The sequence below is a fragment of the Vitis vinifera genome, chromosome 18, assembly GCF_030704535.1.
Source record: "Vitis vinifera cultivar Pinot Noir 40024 chromosome 18, ASM3070453v1".
Classification (NCBI taxonomy): Eukaryota; Viridiplantae; Streptophyta; class Magnoliopsida; order Vitales; family Vitaceae; genus Vitis; species Vitis vinifera.
Window position 1 is genome coordinate 4,324,858 of NC_081822.1, and position 17,145 is coordinate 4,342,002.

A 17,145-nucleotide genomic window follows, 5' to 3' on the forward strand; every position below is an offset into this window, starting at 1 on the left:
GACACATGCAGGTGGGGGTTCATGTTTTCCCAAGGAATGGCTCACTCAAGACATCACACGTGTGAGCTGTGACTTCTCACTCTACCAAATTTGGCTCCCGCATGCCAAATGCTCAAGCTATCTTCAGCATTTGGATAGAAAATTAGGAATGGATGTGGTTCGTGTCTCATTAGAAAATAATTAAGAGAAATGATGGGCGTGATAGGATGGTGCTGAAACCTAATAATTTAAATCTATGAAAGGGATGAAAGAATGAAGGAATATTACCAGAAGTGAATCAGACTTTCCATATGTCCCACACATGAATATGTTTCAGCTTTCCAGAAAAGAGAAACACGAGAGGTGACAATTATGATCCCACATGCCTCAAAATAGTTTATTCTACATCCTCAACTCAATTACAGAACACCACATCTTCTAATTTTAAAAAATGTAAATCAATAAAATAACTTTTTCAAATATTTAAACTGGTGGATGATGCTATTAAATTAACCTGCTGATAGTTTTATAAATATTGTACTTTAATATTGTTTGGCAATTAGTTCAAATGTAGGAACCGAATGGGGTAATTTTGAGAGTTTCGATCAAAATAGCCCTTTTATAAAAATAAATAAATAAATATAATTATTTTTAAAAATTTAAGTGAAAATTTCAATTATCAATTTAGATTTTATTTTTTAATTAAAATTTTAATTGATAATTATAACTTGATTTTTTAACTTTTATGGGGACGAAAAAGATATTGAATATAAGTTCAAAGCGGGGCTAAAGAAATATTTTTGTGGTAAAAGGACTGTTTTGACTGGGAATTCTAATTTTGGCAACCAACCGGTTAAAGGAGACTGACAAGAAAATTAAAAATCGAAACAAAATTAAATCGGTAGATTGTCTCGGATCACCGACACCTGGCAGTCAACATCAAGGGCGGTACGAGATTCAAATTTTAGGATTGGTGGAGTCGACGGTTATATCCAGATTTGTTTTTATTTTATTGTTTTTAAAGTTTGAACAGAAAAGAGAGGAGTAGCTACTACTACTCCCTCACTCCCAATATCTGAAGGAAAAAGCAAAATTTTAAAAAGCGAAATTACAGATAGTTCGAGAGTTGAAGAGAAGGACAGTGACGTCGTTTCGCTTTGGTGCGTGAAGAGAGAGAAAGGAGAGGCTTGCAGAAGAAGGGAAGGAGAAAACTCTGGGCTCTGGACTCGCTTTTCTTCTTTAGATATTGGAGGAGCATTTGTTTGGTCAAATTGCAAGCCAAGGAATGGAGAAAGCCACTCCGGTGAGGAAGCCACACACCTCCACCGCAGATCTGCTCACTTGGTCTGAAACCCCTCCCGCCGATTCTCCCGCCTCCGCTTCTCGCCCTGCCGTCCGCTCTCACCAGGTACCTCATTTTTCCCCGGACTGGTAATGGAGTTGTACGTTTTTTTTTTTTTTTTTGATCGTGTAATTTAGGGTTTAAATTTCATTTTTGGAAGCCTTCCGATGGGATCAGTAAGGTGGTGTTTGGAGGACAGGTGACTGATGAAGAGGCGGAGGCTTTGTCGAAAAGGTGAGATCTAGGTTTTCTTCATATTTTCGCCGTTTTTTAGGTTCACGACTCAGGAGTCAACATTCATGGCAATAAATGTCCGTATGCTCCTCTTTTGTCCTCATCCTCACGGCTTTCACAATGTTTATGCTTCTTTCTTTTGTTTGCAATTTGTAATTTTGTTCTGTTTTTTCTTCCCTTTTAAAGATTTTCTCTCTCCATCTCTCTAAACTGTTGTTCTGTTGAATAATTTGTGTTCCGATCTTCTTATCTGACCAATGAATTACAATGAATGACCTAAACTCTCTTTTATCTCTGAAGTCTGTATGTTCTGCATGTGTTAAATTGAAATGCCTGATCTGATGTATTAGATCTACCGATGTGTTATCTTATTCTTATTCTTAACCCATATTTTCAAGCAATTTTGGGGAAATTGGAGAAGAATTTGTAGTTTCAAAATCACAGAGCACTTATCAATTTGAGTGCGTAAATTAATTGTGGTGTCAAGTTGTGAGTGTGGAGTGTGGCATTGTGGCATTGTGGCTCTATTTATTATTATTTTTATTTATTACTGAGGAACCTTGGCTCTATTTTTTTTTTTTTTTGATAACTGAAACCTTCCATGCCCAAGCCCTTAGAACTCTCCATGGGACCCAAACCTTGTCCTGGGACCAAACTTCCAGTATTCTGACCAACTGGGCTACCCTAGCAGGTCACTATGGTTTTATTATATTTTGCATAGCACTTATTGATAATCATCCATCATCAGAATGGACCTATTGGAAAAATTGGAACCATACACTCTTGTTTTTCAAAAGAACATAGCATTGATCTTATACCCACTTCTCTGAGGTGGTTGACATTTTTGCAGCAACCCAATTTGCCACAATAGATTTCTACCTTTGAATGCTATGTAGAATGCAATGGGCCTATTAATTTCCATGACACATCTGAACATATCCCGAATTTATTTATGATTTATCTAGTTTTGCTTTTAGGATTTGTGCTGTTGTCATTGCATTAGATTTGATTTCACTGACGATGTTGATGGCTTATGTGTTTCACAAATCCAAACTATGTGATCTTGCATTACTATACCAATATCCTTAAAATTGAATTGTCCCTTAGGAACATGTTACAAAAAGTCATCAAGAAGGGTGAGCAGAGTGTTGTGTCACATGGAGATAAAAGATCTGTATATTCATGTCCTTTTATTGTGCCTCTCTTTGCTATGGTGGTTTTGAAATGCCCATGCCCTTTGACTGCACTACAATGAAAATGAGATGTCAAATGTTTTGAATCCTTATTATTGATTTGAATGAGAGGACAAACTGCAAATGTACCTATAAGTTTCATTGAATCATTTTGCACCTGCTTGATATTCCTGGAGATGATAGATTATTGGAGTGGTTACCAATTAACCGAAGCCACTGATGTGTTCATTTTGTAATGTTCAGGAAACCTTGTTCAGGGTATAAATTAAAGGAGATTACTGGTAGTGGTATTTTTGCACTTGAGGGAGAAAATGGTACATCAGAATCTGGAAGTGCAAACCCTACTCCTAATAACAAAACAACAGTACGCATTTACCAGGTATATGTGGAATTGTTACAGTTTTAAAATTGTCATGAGCATATGGATCTCTACAATCCATGTAATATCAATTTAATACAAAAGGTTTGCTTTAACAAATGTGTTCTTTCATGATGGTGAATGACAGCAAGCAGCTGCTGCAATCAGTCAGATCTCATTTGGTACAGAAGAGAGTGTCTCTCCTAAGAAGCCAACTACTCTGCCTGAGGTGGCCAAGCAGCGTGAGCTAAGTGGTACCCTGGAAAGTGAGGAGACAAAGATGCAGAAGCAACTTTCTGATGCTAAATGCAAGGAGCTTAGTGGTCATGACATCTTTGCTCCCCCTCCTGAAATTTTACCCCGACCATCGGCTGCACGCTCATTGGTGTTGAAGGAAAGCAAAGACATGGGAGAGCCTGCACCACGTAATGTACGCACATCTGTCAAAGTTTCTAATGTGAGTGAATGTTATGCGTGCCTAAAAACAAGTCATCCACATCTCTCTCGGTAGTAGTTTGGGTGTTTGAATTGAGATGTGCGCAAAGGACTAAATGAGAATGCAAAATTGAGAGAGAGGATGATTTTGCTGATCCAATAGGCCTTCTTTTTGACAATAACCATTTCCAGGCACACTAATACACTATAGTTGAAGTGTTGAAGTTATTGCACAAGTGAGGGTTAGGACTGGGGAAGCACGGTTTCTTCGTTCCCTGCCCACTTTTCTTCTTTTTCTGTGCTTGGTCTCTCCCGTTCTGATTTTCTAATAATTTTTAACGTTATATCATGATTTATTCTCGATGGACTTGAATATTCTAACTGATCTTTCACTTGGTTGTAAACCTTGTAGCCTGCTGGAGGTCAGAGCAACATCATGTTTAGTGATGAGACCGTGCTTAAAACAGCAAAAAAGATACACAACCAGAAATTTGTGGAGCTGACTGGAAATGACATTTTTAAGGGAGATGTTCCTCCATCATCTGCTGAGAAATCACTGAGCATGGCGAAACTACGAGAGATGAGCGGCAATGACATATTTGCTGATGGGAAAGCAGAGTCTCGAGACTACTTAGGCGGGGTTCGCAAGCCCCCTGGTGGCGAGAGCAGCATTGCTTTGGTGTAACATGTTAGGTCTAACGCAGTTATTTTACATTATTATTGTGTCTGGTTCTATTTTATTCCTAGTGGGGATTTGTTCTTATATGATTTGACCTTGCGTTTTGGGTTTGGCGAATATGCCTTAGGGTTTAACATGTCGACTGGAGCTATGGACTTTTGGCTAATTGGGTTTTATGTTCATAACCACGTGTTCATTGGTGTTTGTTTCAATGAAGTGCTTGGGATGTTCACCACTTCTAGTTTTGTCGCTTTACCGCTTTCCCTCTTGTTTTCTTTCCCTTTATTCCCCCGCTGGGGGAGAGGAATGGTTTGGGTTTGATAGGAAAGTTGGATCACATGAGTTTGTATCTTCTTCGAAAGGATGGTTTTCTCTGAATTCATCTCTTATTCACTTTGAAAACTACATGGAAGTTTGATTTATCTCGTAGTATAGATGAACCAAGCCCATTCTGATCCTCTTCATCCTTGGATTTTGGGTGACTCGGCCTTCCAAGCCCCATGAATTTGTTCATTTTGGATTTGGCTGAAACAACTAAATTTGAGAGACCCGAGAAAACGTCTGTTTGTGAAGATATATATCAGAAAAATTCAAAGGAGTGAAAATATAAAGAAAAATAAAAATTAAATTTAAAGTTGATAAATTATTTTTATATATTTTTAAAATTAAATTTATTTATTTTTATCTTTTATATAAAAAGATTAAATAATTTAAGAATATGTAATTTTAATTAATTTTTGTATTTTTATATAAAAAGGTTATTTTATGAATATTTTTCTTAATATTTCGAAAATCCAACAGATTTAGTAAAATTTTAAAATCATACCATATATTGGCCCTTTCTTTCTTTTTTTTTTTTTTTTTGGTTTTTCAAATTTTTGTTTTTATTTTTTATTTGAATAAATCAAGCCTTCATCTCTTTAATTTTTATTTCACTCTTGAGACACTTTTATATCCAGGACTTTTTCTGATTTCATTGAAAAAACTAGTTTCAATTGTTCTGATTAAAACCATTTATTTTTTAAATATTTTTTTCAATAATTTTCTAATATAAAAAAGGAAGGCAACAATGGCATTACCACTACTACATTATCTTTTTTGAATTAACTAATCGAAAGAGATAAATTATCCCAAATTTGTAAATTTAACTTATTTTCTTTTAAAGTAACATAAATATCTTTATTTACATGTAAATTTCAGTTGTTAAAAATCGAGTATATTTTTAGATTTATAATTGAAACACGAAAGATGTCATTGTTAAAAAATAATATTAGAGATTAAAAAAAAATTAGTGGTAGTTAGAAAGGACAGGAGATTATTTCATTTTTTTAATCAAATAACATATTTTTTGCTACAATTTCTCAAAGAAGTTAGTAATCAGATAAGGAATATAAGAAGAGATTTGTTAAAATAAGATTGGAAATGGAGGAAAATTAGTGTTGGTTAGGGAGGAGAGATATTATAGGAAGAAGATAAAGAGTAAAAGAATTCAAAAAGTTGAAATCCAAAATTATTACTAACCATTTTGAAGTATTCCATTAAGCCCGTATACAGAACTACAGCAGCTGCGAACCCCAAACCCATTACCCCAACGTAAGAAGGTTCCATTTTTCCCAGCTAGAGAGCATGAATGAATTCTAATTTGAAGCCATGTTTGTGAGATTGCCTTATCTCTGATTCTTTCCATGGTTAAGAAAATTTTCGAGACCTTTCCAAGGGATACTAAAAATGGAAAAAGAGGAAGAAGGCGTGTACCACCAGGCCACACAGCCGGACGGGCCCAAATGTCAGCAGAAAAAGGGAGATTTATGTATATAGAAATGCCACGTAAGCAAATCAATAAAGATTTTGAAATGATTTTTGGATTTAAAAGAGGGAATATGAGTAATTGAAGAAGAGATCATCAACCTGGAGAAAATTAAGGTATGTTTGTTGCGGAAGAGGTTAGCAATCCGTTGATTTAAGATAGTGATAACCGAAAAATATCAAATCAAAATTAATTAATTAAGAAGGGGATAATAGTCGAAAATAATAAATCTCTCAGTCAAAATCCCACTTTTTCTCTCTCTCCTTGTGTATACACTCTGTGCTTTCTCTCTCCTTGCCACTCGCCCTTCATTTTAATGGCGTGAGCGTGAACAGTAACAGACCGTACATCTTCTCCCCAAATAACCGTCGAAATCAAGACCCCTCTCTATCTCTTTCTTCTTCATCTTCAACTTCTTCTTCTCAGTTCTCACAAATTCCAATCAAACACAATGGCATTCGAATGCAACGCAAGTTCTCAACTATTATGTTGAACAGGGGCCACGCTGTGAACTCTCTTTCTGATATGTGCTTTTGTGTTTTTTGTGCGTGTCTGAATCGATGTTGATGTGGGTTTTGGAATTTTGAAATTGGGTTTAGTTTGCTCTTTTGTTGTATTTTTTCTGTCATAAATATATATATATTTTTTGGTTTTTGCTATCATGTCTAAACGAGCTGGGAAAGAAAAGGAGAGTGAGGAGAACATGGAGAGGGAGGGAGATATTGAAAGCATGTTGAATGAGATCCCTAACGCAAGTTCTCATAACCTCCTTCATCATCTGCTTAAGAGTCTTTCACCTGTTAGTTCAAGTTCTGTTTCTAATGGGTTTGATGTCGGATTATCATATTCCGCTCCGTTTGAGGAGCCTAAGTATCAGACACCGACTAACCATTACCAGAGTAGACTGCCGGTGTATTCAGAATTATCGAATTCTCGTGATGGTAAGAAAGAGAATATGTTTGACGGAGTGGCTTTGTCTGGAAATTTCCAGAGAATGCATATTGGTGATGAACGAAATGGTTTTTCCAGGAATGAACATGTTCCAATGGACCCAAATCGGTTTGGGTTTGACTTTGGAGGTTGTGCTTCAAATGGGAGCATTCCCTACTATATTGCAAATGGTCCATATGAAGATTTTGACTCTGATTTTTCTGATTATGGAGGGTTTCAATCGTCCATTCATGGAGTTCCTGCCAGTTTCAATAGTCATGATATGAACTCAAGACTCCATTTGCAAAAGGAATCTAGAGTGGGTAATTTAATGGGGTCTAATATCTTTAATAATCAGTCTAATGCTTTCTGTTCTAACCCCAGTGTCTATAAAAGAAATATGGATTATCTAATGGAGCTTGGAAATGAACTGGGAAGCGGCTGTTTTAATGGGGGAATTCAATTACAGAGTCCATCTATGAGCAAGTCTTACCTCAAAGATAATGTTGTCTGGTCGCAGCAATGCCGAATATATTCTAATATAGACAGGGATGCCTTGAATCCACTCGATTCTTCTCAGTTGATACAACCCAAGTTGGCTTTGGGTTGCGGCCATCCTCTCTACAATCAAAGGGTGCTTAGTGCAATCCCAAACAGTCGGGTTTCTCAATCTCTTTGGTCACCAGAGAAAGGTGATGTTGAGGCTTTTAACTGTGAGGATAGTTTCATAATACGGGGTAAAAATCTGAATTATGTCATCAAGAATGAGTGTGACAGTTGGAAGGGTGGTTACAAGAAGACTTCTCACAATGAAATTCTTATGCATAACCTGCGAGAGAAGGGTGAAGAAGTAGATTGTCAATTATATTCAAGAAGAATTTGTGGAAGCAGCCAGGGTCGGAGGAGTTCTTCCCAATTGCTTCTGCATCCAAATTATTGTTCCTTGGCAGAGGCCCAAGGTTGTATATACTCCTTGGCTAAGGATCACAATGGCTGTCGTTTTCTTCAGAGGATGTTTGATGGAGCAACAGTTGAAGATGTGCAGCTAGTATTTAATGAAACTATCAAGCATGTTGTTGAACTTATGATGAATCCTTTTGGAAATTACCTTATGCAGAAGTTGTTCGATGTGTGCAATGAAGACCAAAGAATGCAGATTGTGCTTGCATTGACAGAAGAACCAGGGGAGCTTGTGAGGATTTCCTTAAATGCGCATGGGTAAATCCTTAATACAACACTGATTAGTTGCTCTTTCTTGATAGAGTTTTCTTATTCTTTGCAATGCTTGTGTTGCTTCTGAATCGGTTTAATACTGTGGCATCAGCACTCGAGTGGTGCAGAAGTTGGTGATGACTCTCAAAACAAGGCAGCAGATTTCATTAGTTGTATTAGCCCTTGAGCCATATTTTCTTGATCTCACTAAGGATCATCATGGAAATCATGTGGTGCAGCGGTGTTTGGAATACCTTAGCTGTGAAGACATTAAGGTATCAATTTTATTTTTTATTTTTAACAAGAATTTTCATTGTTATGTGTGTTCATTGCTTTGTACTCTTTGTATTTTATTGTTATTAAGTTTGGTTTTGTATTTCATGGATGGTTTAGAGTGTAAATGTTCCCAGCTAAACTAATATTCAAGCATCATTCTTTGTCATATAATTTCTCATGTTATGGTTGAAAGTTTGTCATCTCTTTCCTGTAGTCGAAAAAAGTTGACGCTTTCTTCTAACTGTCTGTGATATAAATCTTGCATAATGCTTTTGCTCATGCCGAGCTCAACTCAGAAAACTTTACTCCAGTCTACTTAGGATCAGCCGTATTTTTTGCCATTCTGCTCGAAAGGCATGCTGAATGCAGGGACAACCAATTAACTTCATTTTGTGCTTGTAATTAGAGTCAGCTACTAAAATCTCAATTCATCTCATCAACCTGGCATAAAATACATTGCATCAAGTTCTGTCAAATCACATTTACTTTTCTGGCTAGCAATGCTCCACTCGAAATCACCAAATCATCTGAGTAAGTGTTCCCTTAGATCGTTCCTGATGTTTTTTGTGCTAAATGCATGCTTCTTTCTTCCTCTTACCTCTTAAGGCGTTACACCTGCTGTTTCTTCTGAATATTATATCTCTTGGTTGATTAGCATTCTGCTCCATTAGAGCACAGCTAATTTCATCATTTCATTAATAGTATTTCCTTTTTATTCTGGAATGCAACACATTATTCATACTTGAAATATATATCCGCTTTAATAAAAAAGATTTAGTTCTAAGGAAAGCAGTTATCATCCTCTTCCACTTGGCTCTGTTATGGATTATGGCGCTGGGGCACAAAGCAATTTTTTCTATCTTAATTTTCTTTTTCTATCATGAAGTTAGATGGAAACAATGTGAATTTATAGCATACCAATTTACCAATTTGAAATTGCAGACGGTACAATTCTCATTGTTGTAGTTGCTAAGAACTTCCCATCAGTCGCTTCCTCTTAGTAAAGTTGTTTGCAGGACACAAAAATGATGAAAAATATTGAAATTGTATTGTTGGTTGTGCTAGTCTTTGGTTTCAAATCTCTACTAATAATATGTTTCATGGATTTTTAGATTTCAATGTATTCCAATTGGATATCACAGATTTGAATTCAAGCGTCATATTACAAATATGTTTTGTTGATGGATTCCAAGTGTATGTTGTTTATATATGCATATAAACTATGCCATAGGCTAAAGTGACAATATAATCACCAAGATTTTACACAACATATGCATGATTGCGAGTGAATGAATACGATAAGTTAGTGCAAAGAATAAAATACAAGATTTGTCTTTAAGTCAATTGATATTAAGCTAAATTTTTGTTGGAGGAACCAACAAGCTGAATTGAGAATATGACAAGTGTTGAATATAATGTATGTATAGTATACTATCTTTCCTTGTTAATATAGGTCACATGTATGGTAGTTAGGACTCCTAGCCTTGTATATATATATCTCTCAATTGTAAGTAGAGATTACAATGAATGAATAAGGTTTTTCTCCTCTCTCTCTCTCTCTCTCAACATGGTATCAGAGCCAAAGGAGAAAACCTAATTTTTTTTTCAACCTCATCGCAAGAATCCTTAAACTAAGCATTGAATCATCAATGGGGTGGAGCTGAAGAGGATGCTTGATGAAGTTGTGAAAGATAAGCTTTGGAGATTTCTATCATCTTTAGGGTTGAAACAAGGCAGGTTATGATATGACCCTAACCCAACTCAGGTCTAAGAATATTCCAGGAAAAGGGATTTAAGAGTACCCGACTTGAACCCACTTGTATTGTCACAATTCCAGTTCAATAGTTTTAAGATGGGATGGGATCCCTATTTAAAATGTTTATTTTTTTGTAACTATAGTATTTTTATTTTTATTTTTGACTCTGACTGCTAGTTAATAAAATGTCAGCCAAACTGTTTCCCCCGCAAAGTTATAGCATTTAAAAATGAAAATCCAGATTCTTTATTTCTCTTGGAAAATTTTCAGACATAATCTATGTTGACTAAAAGAGATCCATGAAGCCAGGATAAATTCATTTAAGATGGTATGCATCACCAACTTGATTTCTTTTAAATGTTGAGAACTTTTAATCCAAAATGCTTATATGCTTTCATTGAACATAAAGGGAACTCTCCTAGAAATATGCTTTCTCATTAAACCTAATATCTGCAGCAGTTGCCAGATTTGGTCTATAACATGATTATATGATATTAATAGAACCTGCTGTATTTTTTGTTTAAACCTTGAACCTTCTTTGGCAGTTTTTTTTTTATGATGCTGCTAAGTATTGTGTTGATATTGCAACTCATCGCCATGGGTGTTGTGTTCTCCAACGATGCATTACTCGTTCAACTGGGAAACATGGTGAGAAGTTGGTTGCAGAAATTTCTGCCAATGGACTCCTCCTGGCTCAAGATGATTTTGGGTAATTATTTGATCAGTCTCTCCCTTTCTCTCTCTGGGGGCATATGTCTTTCATTTTTCTGTCCCTGAGAAACCAAAGGAATTTTATTTTTAAAGACACCTAGTTTTCTTTGATGCACTTCAGGTTGTAAAAACTGTGTTAAGGAGAGGGAAGGTGTTCATCTATATGTTTTACATTTTTATGTTACCATATTGTTTTTATTGTTTCATTTTTTTAGTAAATTATTCTTTATGTAGAGTTCACAATTAAATTATGAAAATCCTCCTTCCATTTTTTACTGTTTAAAAACCCTAAGTCTCTATATTCATTGCATCTCTTCCTGGATTGTAATGAGTGTACTGTAGATCTAACATTGGATAAAGGGTTTCTGAATCGCCAACCTCCAAAGTCCAAACAAATGAATAGTTGTAGGGTCCTTGTACTTGTCCTAGGTACTCACACTTGCATACATGGTGATATAGTTGACATGGAGAAAAAAAGAAAAAGAAAAAGGTTAATTGCCAGTGTCTTTGGTGCTTGGATTAGTGTCATTGATAGATAAACTAATGTCCCTTGGTGGCTGGTTTACAGGTCATTAAATACAATTTGTTTCATACACACTTTCATTTTGTGCTTCACATTAAGAGTTATCTTTGTACATTCTGAATTATCTCAATTTAAGAGTTCCTTATTTCCACCAAATTGGCTACTCACCACCTAGCTGAACATGTTTATTTCTTCTATTACATTGCCTATTTTCTCTGCACATTCATTTCAATTTTCACACTTAGCCTTACAAATGTGTCATTTCTTGGTTGCACAACTTCCTTACTCAATATGGTGATCAGTTATAATGATGTTTTAACCCATATGTCTGAGTGTCTAGTAAGAGAAGCTGCTTGTAGTCAAATAGGAGACTCAATTGTGAAACATACAATTGTGAAAGCTAAAGCTTTAGCTTCAACTCCAGGTCAAATCTCTCGTTTCCTCACATTCATTATAGAATATCCAACCTCCATGAGACCAATAATTTGATTTCACAACTCTGGTGGCTTTTGATGCTTCTTTGTAATGCTGAATCTCATTCATTTTGTGGCACAGGAATTATGTAATTCAATACATAATAGAGCTAAAAATCCCATCTGCCATAGCCAGCTTGATGTCTCAGTTCGAAGGGAACTATGTGCACCTGTCTATGCAGAAATTCAGCAGCCATGTGGTTGAAAAATGCCTCAAGCATCTTGAAGAGAGCAGGCCAAGAATCGTCCATGAATTTCTCTCAGTACCTCACTTTGAACAGTTGATGCAAGATCCATTTGCCAACTATGTCATTCAATCTGCACTTGAAGTCACAAAGGTTCGGAACACACATTCCATTTGCTCATAGTTTCATTCTAGTTTGGGAGAAAGTTGCTCGTGTCCTAATTTTTTTCTCTTAAACTAGGGTCCTCTCCATGCCTCATTGATTGAAGCAGTCCGACCCCATATAATCTTACGCACCAGCCCATATTGCAAGAAGATTTTCTCACGTACTCTCTTCAAGAAGTGATGTATATTTCAGTTGGGATTAGAAGTGTTGTTGTTCTTCCAAGTTTTTAGAGCCATGTTCACTAATAATAAGTACTTTTATCTCTCTAGGACCTTCAGATTTAGAAATTTCTCATTGTCTATTATCTGACATGTTCTATGTGGTGAGAACTGACAACGTTGCAACTCAGCCTGCATAATAAGCCTCTAGAGTCTGTAGGGCATAGAAAGCAATTTTTGCTTCTTCTTGCTTAAAATATGGACGTGACCTGTATTATTCTGTTGTCTCTGTAAGGTCTGAACTATCAGTTTCCCCTTCTAGTTATCTAACTGTGTTGTTTTCATATTTCTTTCTCTGAATATATTTATTTATCCAGTGTTTAGTATGCTGCTTTGTAATGACAAAAATGAGAAGAAACCTCAGTATCTTCTCAATTAGGATTGAGAAGAGATGGTGTGGGGCCTTTGGGAATTAGAATCCAAGTATCACAGTATCAAACAGATTGATTTGGGATAGTATATTTCAGAATCATCTTGCTTTTTGCTTTTTGCAAAGCAATATAGGCTTGTCATTTTCTTTAATCCATGTTTTGCTTATTTCCTCAAGGTTTGAAATGGATGGCTAATTCGGGTAGCTACCTTCCGACCTCTATAGTCTCTTTACTATTATTACATTATTATTTTCTTTTATTTTGAGAAACATTGTTAGGAATCCCATGGAGCCTACTCTGATTTTCTGGGGAGTTCTGCTGTTCTTGAACTTGCATTATTTTCAGAAATTCCATGAGCCTGTTTTCCTCAATCATGGAGAATAGATAAGAAGGGCAAGGGAACTTTCAAATATCGTATAGATCCAATCGTTCAATTGGCAGATGTGGGAGAAAAAACAACAAAGGAGGGTTTTCCAAAATCAAATGAAGAAAAAGGAAATAACTGTGGTTGACAATAACGGGTAGGATTTAAATAAAAATGTGCAATTTACATCTCAAAACCAGATGAATTTGAAGGGAAGGGTGGGTTACAGGCGGTTCATAAAAGCTGTGAGTAGCGTGTTCCTTTGATTTGGGTTCCCTTTTCTTCCTTAAACAATCCCATTGGGTGCCAGAAGTACTGAAATCCACAACCAGACAAAGCTATGCAGGGGTAGATACCTGGTCTATCTTAATGCCAGAGCACCAATAGGGCTTCAACTCCTGATGAATATTCCGATCCTCCTAAGAGTCGGCATTTCATTGAATATTTAGCAACAAGGTAGATTACTCCAATGTCAAATCTTAAACTTAACAGGATGAATAGCTGGAAGAATTTTAAAGAGAAGCAACTGCCAAAACAAGGTAAATACCATAATACGATATTAACTGATCACACTGAAGTCTTCCAAGACACGCAATAGCCATAAGACTGATTATTAAGGACCACACACAAAACCAGGATAACCCATTCCACAACATGCAACCATTTGAAAACATGGCAGACTATATAAGTTATATATATAGACACCATCAGAAGCAAATGTCATGAAGAAATAACGAGCTCAAGCATCTCCGTGTCCTATCAGGGCCAGAAGCATTTTTTCATAGTCTCCAGTGGTGTCCTTGCCAATGGCATGATCCAGAGTGACGCTGTTCCTTTTATGGTACTCCTCCTTTATGATCTTCATGTCAATCTCAGCCCTTGTAGTGACAACTCTAGTGAGAGCCCCTTCATCTGTGCCTCGCTTGTTGATTGCCAGCCTGAGAACCTTCTCAAAGTACTTCTCTGGGCGGGTCAAGCACTTCACAGTGGCTCTCAATATTGCAAGGAACTCGTCCTTGGGGTCAGTTTTCAGATCCTGCAATATTGATAATCAGCCATCCATGAGCCAAAAAGAGAGGCAGCCATCATAAGAAGCTGAAATTCTAAATCTAAGATAACAAATACTCTATGATTTGCATATTCTAAAATTTATCCCACAAAACCAAGTCAAATCTTGTAGGGATGTCACCGTATATATTTTTGGTTTCTGTTGAATGGGCCTGACCAAACTATTATATGGTTTATATGGAATCATTGCAGGAAAAAGATGTTATATGAAAACAGCTAGAGGGATCAATAATTGGGCTTCTAGACAATATTTAAGATATCGTATTCTGCAGATATGGTTAAAAATAATGCAATTAAAGAAATTCACATAATAACCTTGTTGATATCATTCCCAAATTCATTTTTGTAGTGATTCAGTGTTGCGTTGATCTGTGCTTTGCTCCTTGTTGCCAAAATTCTGATGACATCCTCATGATTGTAAGCCTTCTCGGAAATCTTCTCATGGAGTATCTTAGCCTCTGATTTTGCAAGAGTCATGTTCACCTCCTCTCCCTCATATCGATACGTGCCCACAAGAGGTACCAAAAGCTGGGAGAAAAGAAAAAAAAGTTAACACCCACTATAACTTTTTCCAATCACATTGAAGGCAGATTGAAGGATTCCAAACAAAAGAAAGAACATCGTGCAAATCTAAAAAATTAAAACGCACAGTTGGAATATAGAACTAATTTAGTCTTCAATGTCTTTAATCACCACCTGGCTGGGTGAAGAACATGATATAGCCACTACTTGTCTTCACCATTGAGTTTTTCTTGTGGGAAATCATAACATTCTTTCAGTCCTTACGGCACAAAATTTAGAACATTTTTTGTTCCTTTAATTGCTTGAAAGCAATATTACAAGGAACCAAAAACTTAAGAGACCATTCTCAAATGCTATATTTAGCTCCGGCATAAAAATTGAATAGTTGAATTGCATTTTGCATGGTATATCAAGGTATGAATTAGCACTTAGAATTGGGTCATTAAAGAGAATTGGAATGATTTGCTAAAACAGATAGTGGGGTTCAGTTTTAGGATCTCATGAAATGCCACAGCAGCAGCAGTCTTGTAACACCCTTTTATAAAAGCATTTACACATAATATGTATAATTCATACATATTTTCAGAAATATAGAAGGGATCTTCCATTGAATCGAAGCCTATATAACTGTTCCAGGATTTAAAACAGGGCACTTAGTTTTCTCCAAATAACCAAAAAGTGTATCACACTTGAATGCTTTCTTTTGCTTGACCAGTTCATCAAATTAACATTCCTCCAACATACCTTGCGAAAGTCCCCACTTGTGTGATATGCAACATCCTCTTCTAGGGATCTCTTAAAACGAGCATGATAAGCTTGCTTCGCCAAGAGTAGTTGCTGTGAAGTCCTAGTACAAGCTATCTCCACTAGAACTTGATTGCTTGAAGTCCACCTCTTGGTAGCTTCATTTGCCAAAAAGGCATCACGTTCAGCAGGATCAAGTGTCCACAGCAATACCACCCTCTGATCACAAAGAATTTCAAATTGTAAGTATCAACCACCAAAATTAGACAAGATTATTACTAGTTCCATCCTCCGTTCAAGCATTGTATCACTAAAGAAATCAAAAGAAAAGGGGGGAAAAAAGGGAAAAAAACAAAACAAATCTTAAAAAAATTATACAATATCGGTCAAGATTAGCACATCATCAGCCCAACCCATCAAATGGGTTGGATTAATATTAAGAAAAGCCAACCTCGAAGTCATTGGAAAGTTCTTTGTTCAAATCCTTGAGAAGATCTTCTCCATAAGTTTGGGCATATGTTTGCCGAATCGACTTGATCTGAGCAGCATTTCTATGAGCCAATATGGATATGATCAACCCTTCATTCGTCCCCCATCCTTTATACATATGTATACATATTCACCAAAGTAACTTTAACATCAGTCAACCGATCTAACAATATATAAACTAATCTTCATCAAATGCAACAAAGTATTGATCAAATTACAAAAACAAATTCTCATACAAATAGAATCAGTAGTGAAGGAAAAAAAAAAACAGCTTTACGTGCGATCCGTGCATCCGCCTAGGAAATACTCGAAATCCAACAGTTTTAACAGTAGATGTTCATCATTTGGAAAGAAAGGGATGACGATCATAAACAGATCGCTTGATCCAAAATAATCAACCACATACACTGAAATTAAGATCCATGTCAAATCAAATTGATAAGAAGGATAAAATTGTAAAGAAAAAGGGAAAAAAAAAAAAAATGGAGACCTGCGAAGGCTTTTCTGAGCTGCTCACAATCTTCGGTCACGGAAAGAGTCGCCATCCTTTTCACTGTTTCCTGGACAAGGTAAGGTTTTTGGGATATTATAGTTATGTGCAGAATCGAAAACGAAGCGAGTACGCTTTATCATACGGGATGATCCTTCTGAATTTCCTATTTTACCCTCTAAGAATTGAGATCCAATTTCTCGCCGCCACGTCACATGATTTGCCGATGATTGCGGTCCACGTGCCGCTTCCTGACATGGCCAACGAAAATGGCGAGGCCAAAAGATGCCAATTTTTAGGAAGGTTGTCGGAACGTGACGGTGCGATAAGGACTCTGTCGAAGCCGGCCTGCGATCGTTTTGTTTAATTCTGATGATGACAACGGCATTGATGAAGAAAGAGCCAAGAGCATATCACCTGGATGCCTTCCCGTAATCACTTCCCATTGTTACTATTGTGGAAAATCTATGAGAAAAAAAAGACAAATCAGCTCTTTTTTTTTCACCTGACGGCTTTTCAGGCTCCCTCCTTGTGTATAAGGATGAGGAAATCTTTTAGTATGATGAAAGTTTGTTTGGAAATTGATCTGGGGATTGAATGTCGAAAGTCCAAAGGGAAGTT

The 17,145-nt window shown here is 36.4% G+C and overlaps 3 protein-coding genes across 4 annotated transcripts; 2 read left to right on the forward strand and 1 right to left on the reverse strand.

The window, feature by feature from the left end:
* Positions 1-936: 936 nt before the first annotated feature.
* LOC100260886 (uncharacterized) lies at positions 937-4,455 on the forward strand. 2 transcript variants are annotated; one of them, XM_002285761.4, is made up of 5 exons: positions 937-1,387; positions 1,482-1,555; positions 2,992-3,127; positions 3,255-3,563; positions 3,954-4,455. In XM_002285761.4, exons 1-5 carry the CDS (start codon positions 1,265-1,267, stop codon positions 4,224-4,226), a joined length of 915 nt encoding a protein of 304 aa, XP_002285797.1. In that variant the 5' UTR covers positions 937-1,264; the 3' UTR covers positions 4,227-4,455. The 2 variants fall into 2 exon arrangements, with proteins under 2 accessions (XP_002285797.1, XP_002285796.1); XM_002285760.4 differs by having other exon boundaries at positions 979-1,387; positions 3,255-3,536.
* Positions 4,456-6,136: 1,681 nt separating this feature from the next.
* Positions 6,137-13,354, forward strand: LOC100257510 (uncharacterized). Its single transcript, XM_002284134.4, has 5 exons — positions 6,137-8,175; positions 8,282-8,444; positions 10,747-10,910; positions 11,991-12,246; positions 12,334-13,354. Exons 1-5 carry the CDS (start codon positions 6,689-6,691, stop codon positions 12,436-12,438), a joined length of 2,175 nt encoding a protein of 724 aa, XP_002284170.1. The 5' UTR covers positions 6,137-6,688; the 3' UTR covers positions 12,439-13,354.
* A 384-nt stretch (positions 13,355-13,738) lies between these two features.
* On the reverse strand, positions 13,739-16,869 carry LOC100266093 (annexin D1-like). Its single transcript, XM_002285759.5, has 5 exons — positions 16,525-16,869; positions 15,997-16,142; positions 15,546-15,764; positions 14,595-14,807; positions 13,739-14,247 (listed from the first exon to the last, which is right to left on the reverse strand). The coding sequence occupies exons 1-5, from the start codon at positions 16,577-16,579 to the stop codon at positions 13,951-13,953; spliced, it is 930 nt and encodes a 309-aa protein (XP_002285795.1). The 5' UTR covers positions 16,580-16,869; the 3' UTR covers positions 13,739-13,950.
* Between the last annotated feature and the right edge of the window lie 276 nt (positions 16,870-17,145).

What these genes read in the sequence shown, in the direction of transcription:
- LOC100260886 (XM_002285761.4), top strand. Translation starts at nt 1,265, where the DNA reads ATGGAGAAAGCCACTCCGGTGAGGAAGCCACACACCTCCACCGCAGAT. An exon ending in GCGGAGGCTTTGTCGAAAAG is followed by an intron (nt 1,556 to 2,991) that starts GTGAGATCTAGG and finishes TGTAATGTTCAG; the next exon opens with GAAACCTTGTTCAGGGTATA. An exon ending in CAACAGTACGCATTTACCAG is followed by an intron (nt 3,128 to 3,254) that starts GTATATGTGGAA and finishes GGTGAATGACAG; the next exon opens with CAAGCAGCTGCTGCAATCAG.
- LOC100257510 (XM_002284134.4), top strand. Translation starts at nt 6,689, where the DNA reads ATGTCTAAACGAGCTGGGAAAGAAAAGGAGAGTGAGGAGAACATGGAG. An exon ending in TTAGCTGTGAAGACATTAAG is followed by an intron (nt 8,445 to 10,746) that starts GTATCAATTTTA and finishes CTTCTTTGGCAG; the next exon opens with TTTTTTTTTTATGATGCTGC. An exon ending in CTGGCTCAAGATGATTTTGG is followed by an intron (nt 10,911 to 11,990) that starts GTAATTATTTGA and finishes TTTGTGGCACAG; the next exon opens with GAATTATGTAATTCAATACA.
- LOC100266093 (XM_002285759.5), bottom strand. Translation starts at nt 16,579, where the DNA reads ATGGCGACTCTTTCCGTGACCGAAGATTGTGAGCAGCTCAGAAAAGCC. An exon ending in AACTTTCCAATGACTTCGAG is followed by an intron (nt 15,765 to 15,996) that starts GTTGGCTTTTCT and finishes CTTTGTGATCAG; the next exon opens with AGGGTGGTATTGCTGTGGAC. An exon ending in TTGGGAATGATATCAACAAG is followed by an intron (nt 14,248 to 14,594) that starts GTTATTATGTGA and finishes TCAATATTGCAG; the next exon opens with GATCTGAAAACTGACCCCAA.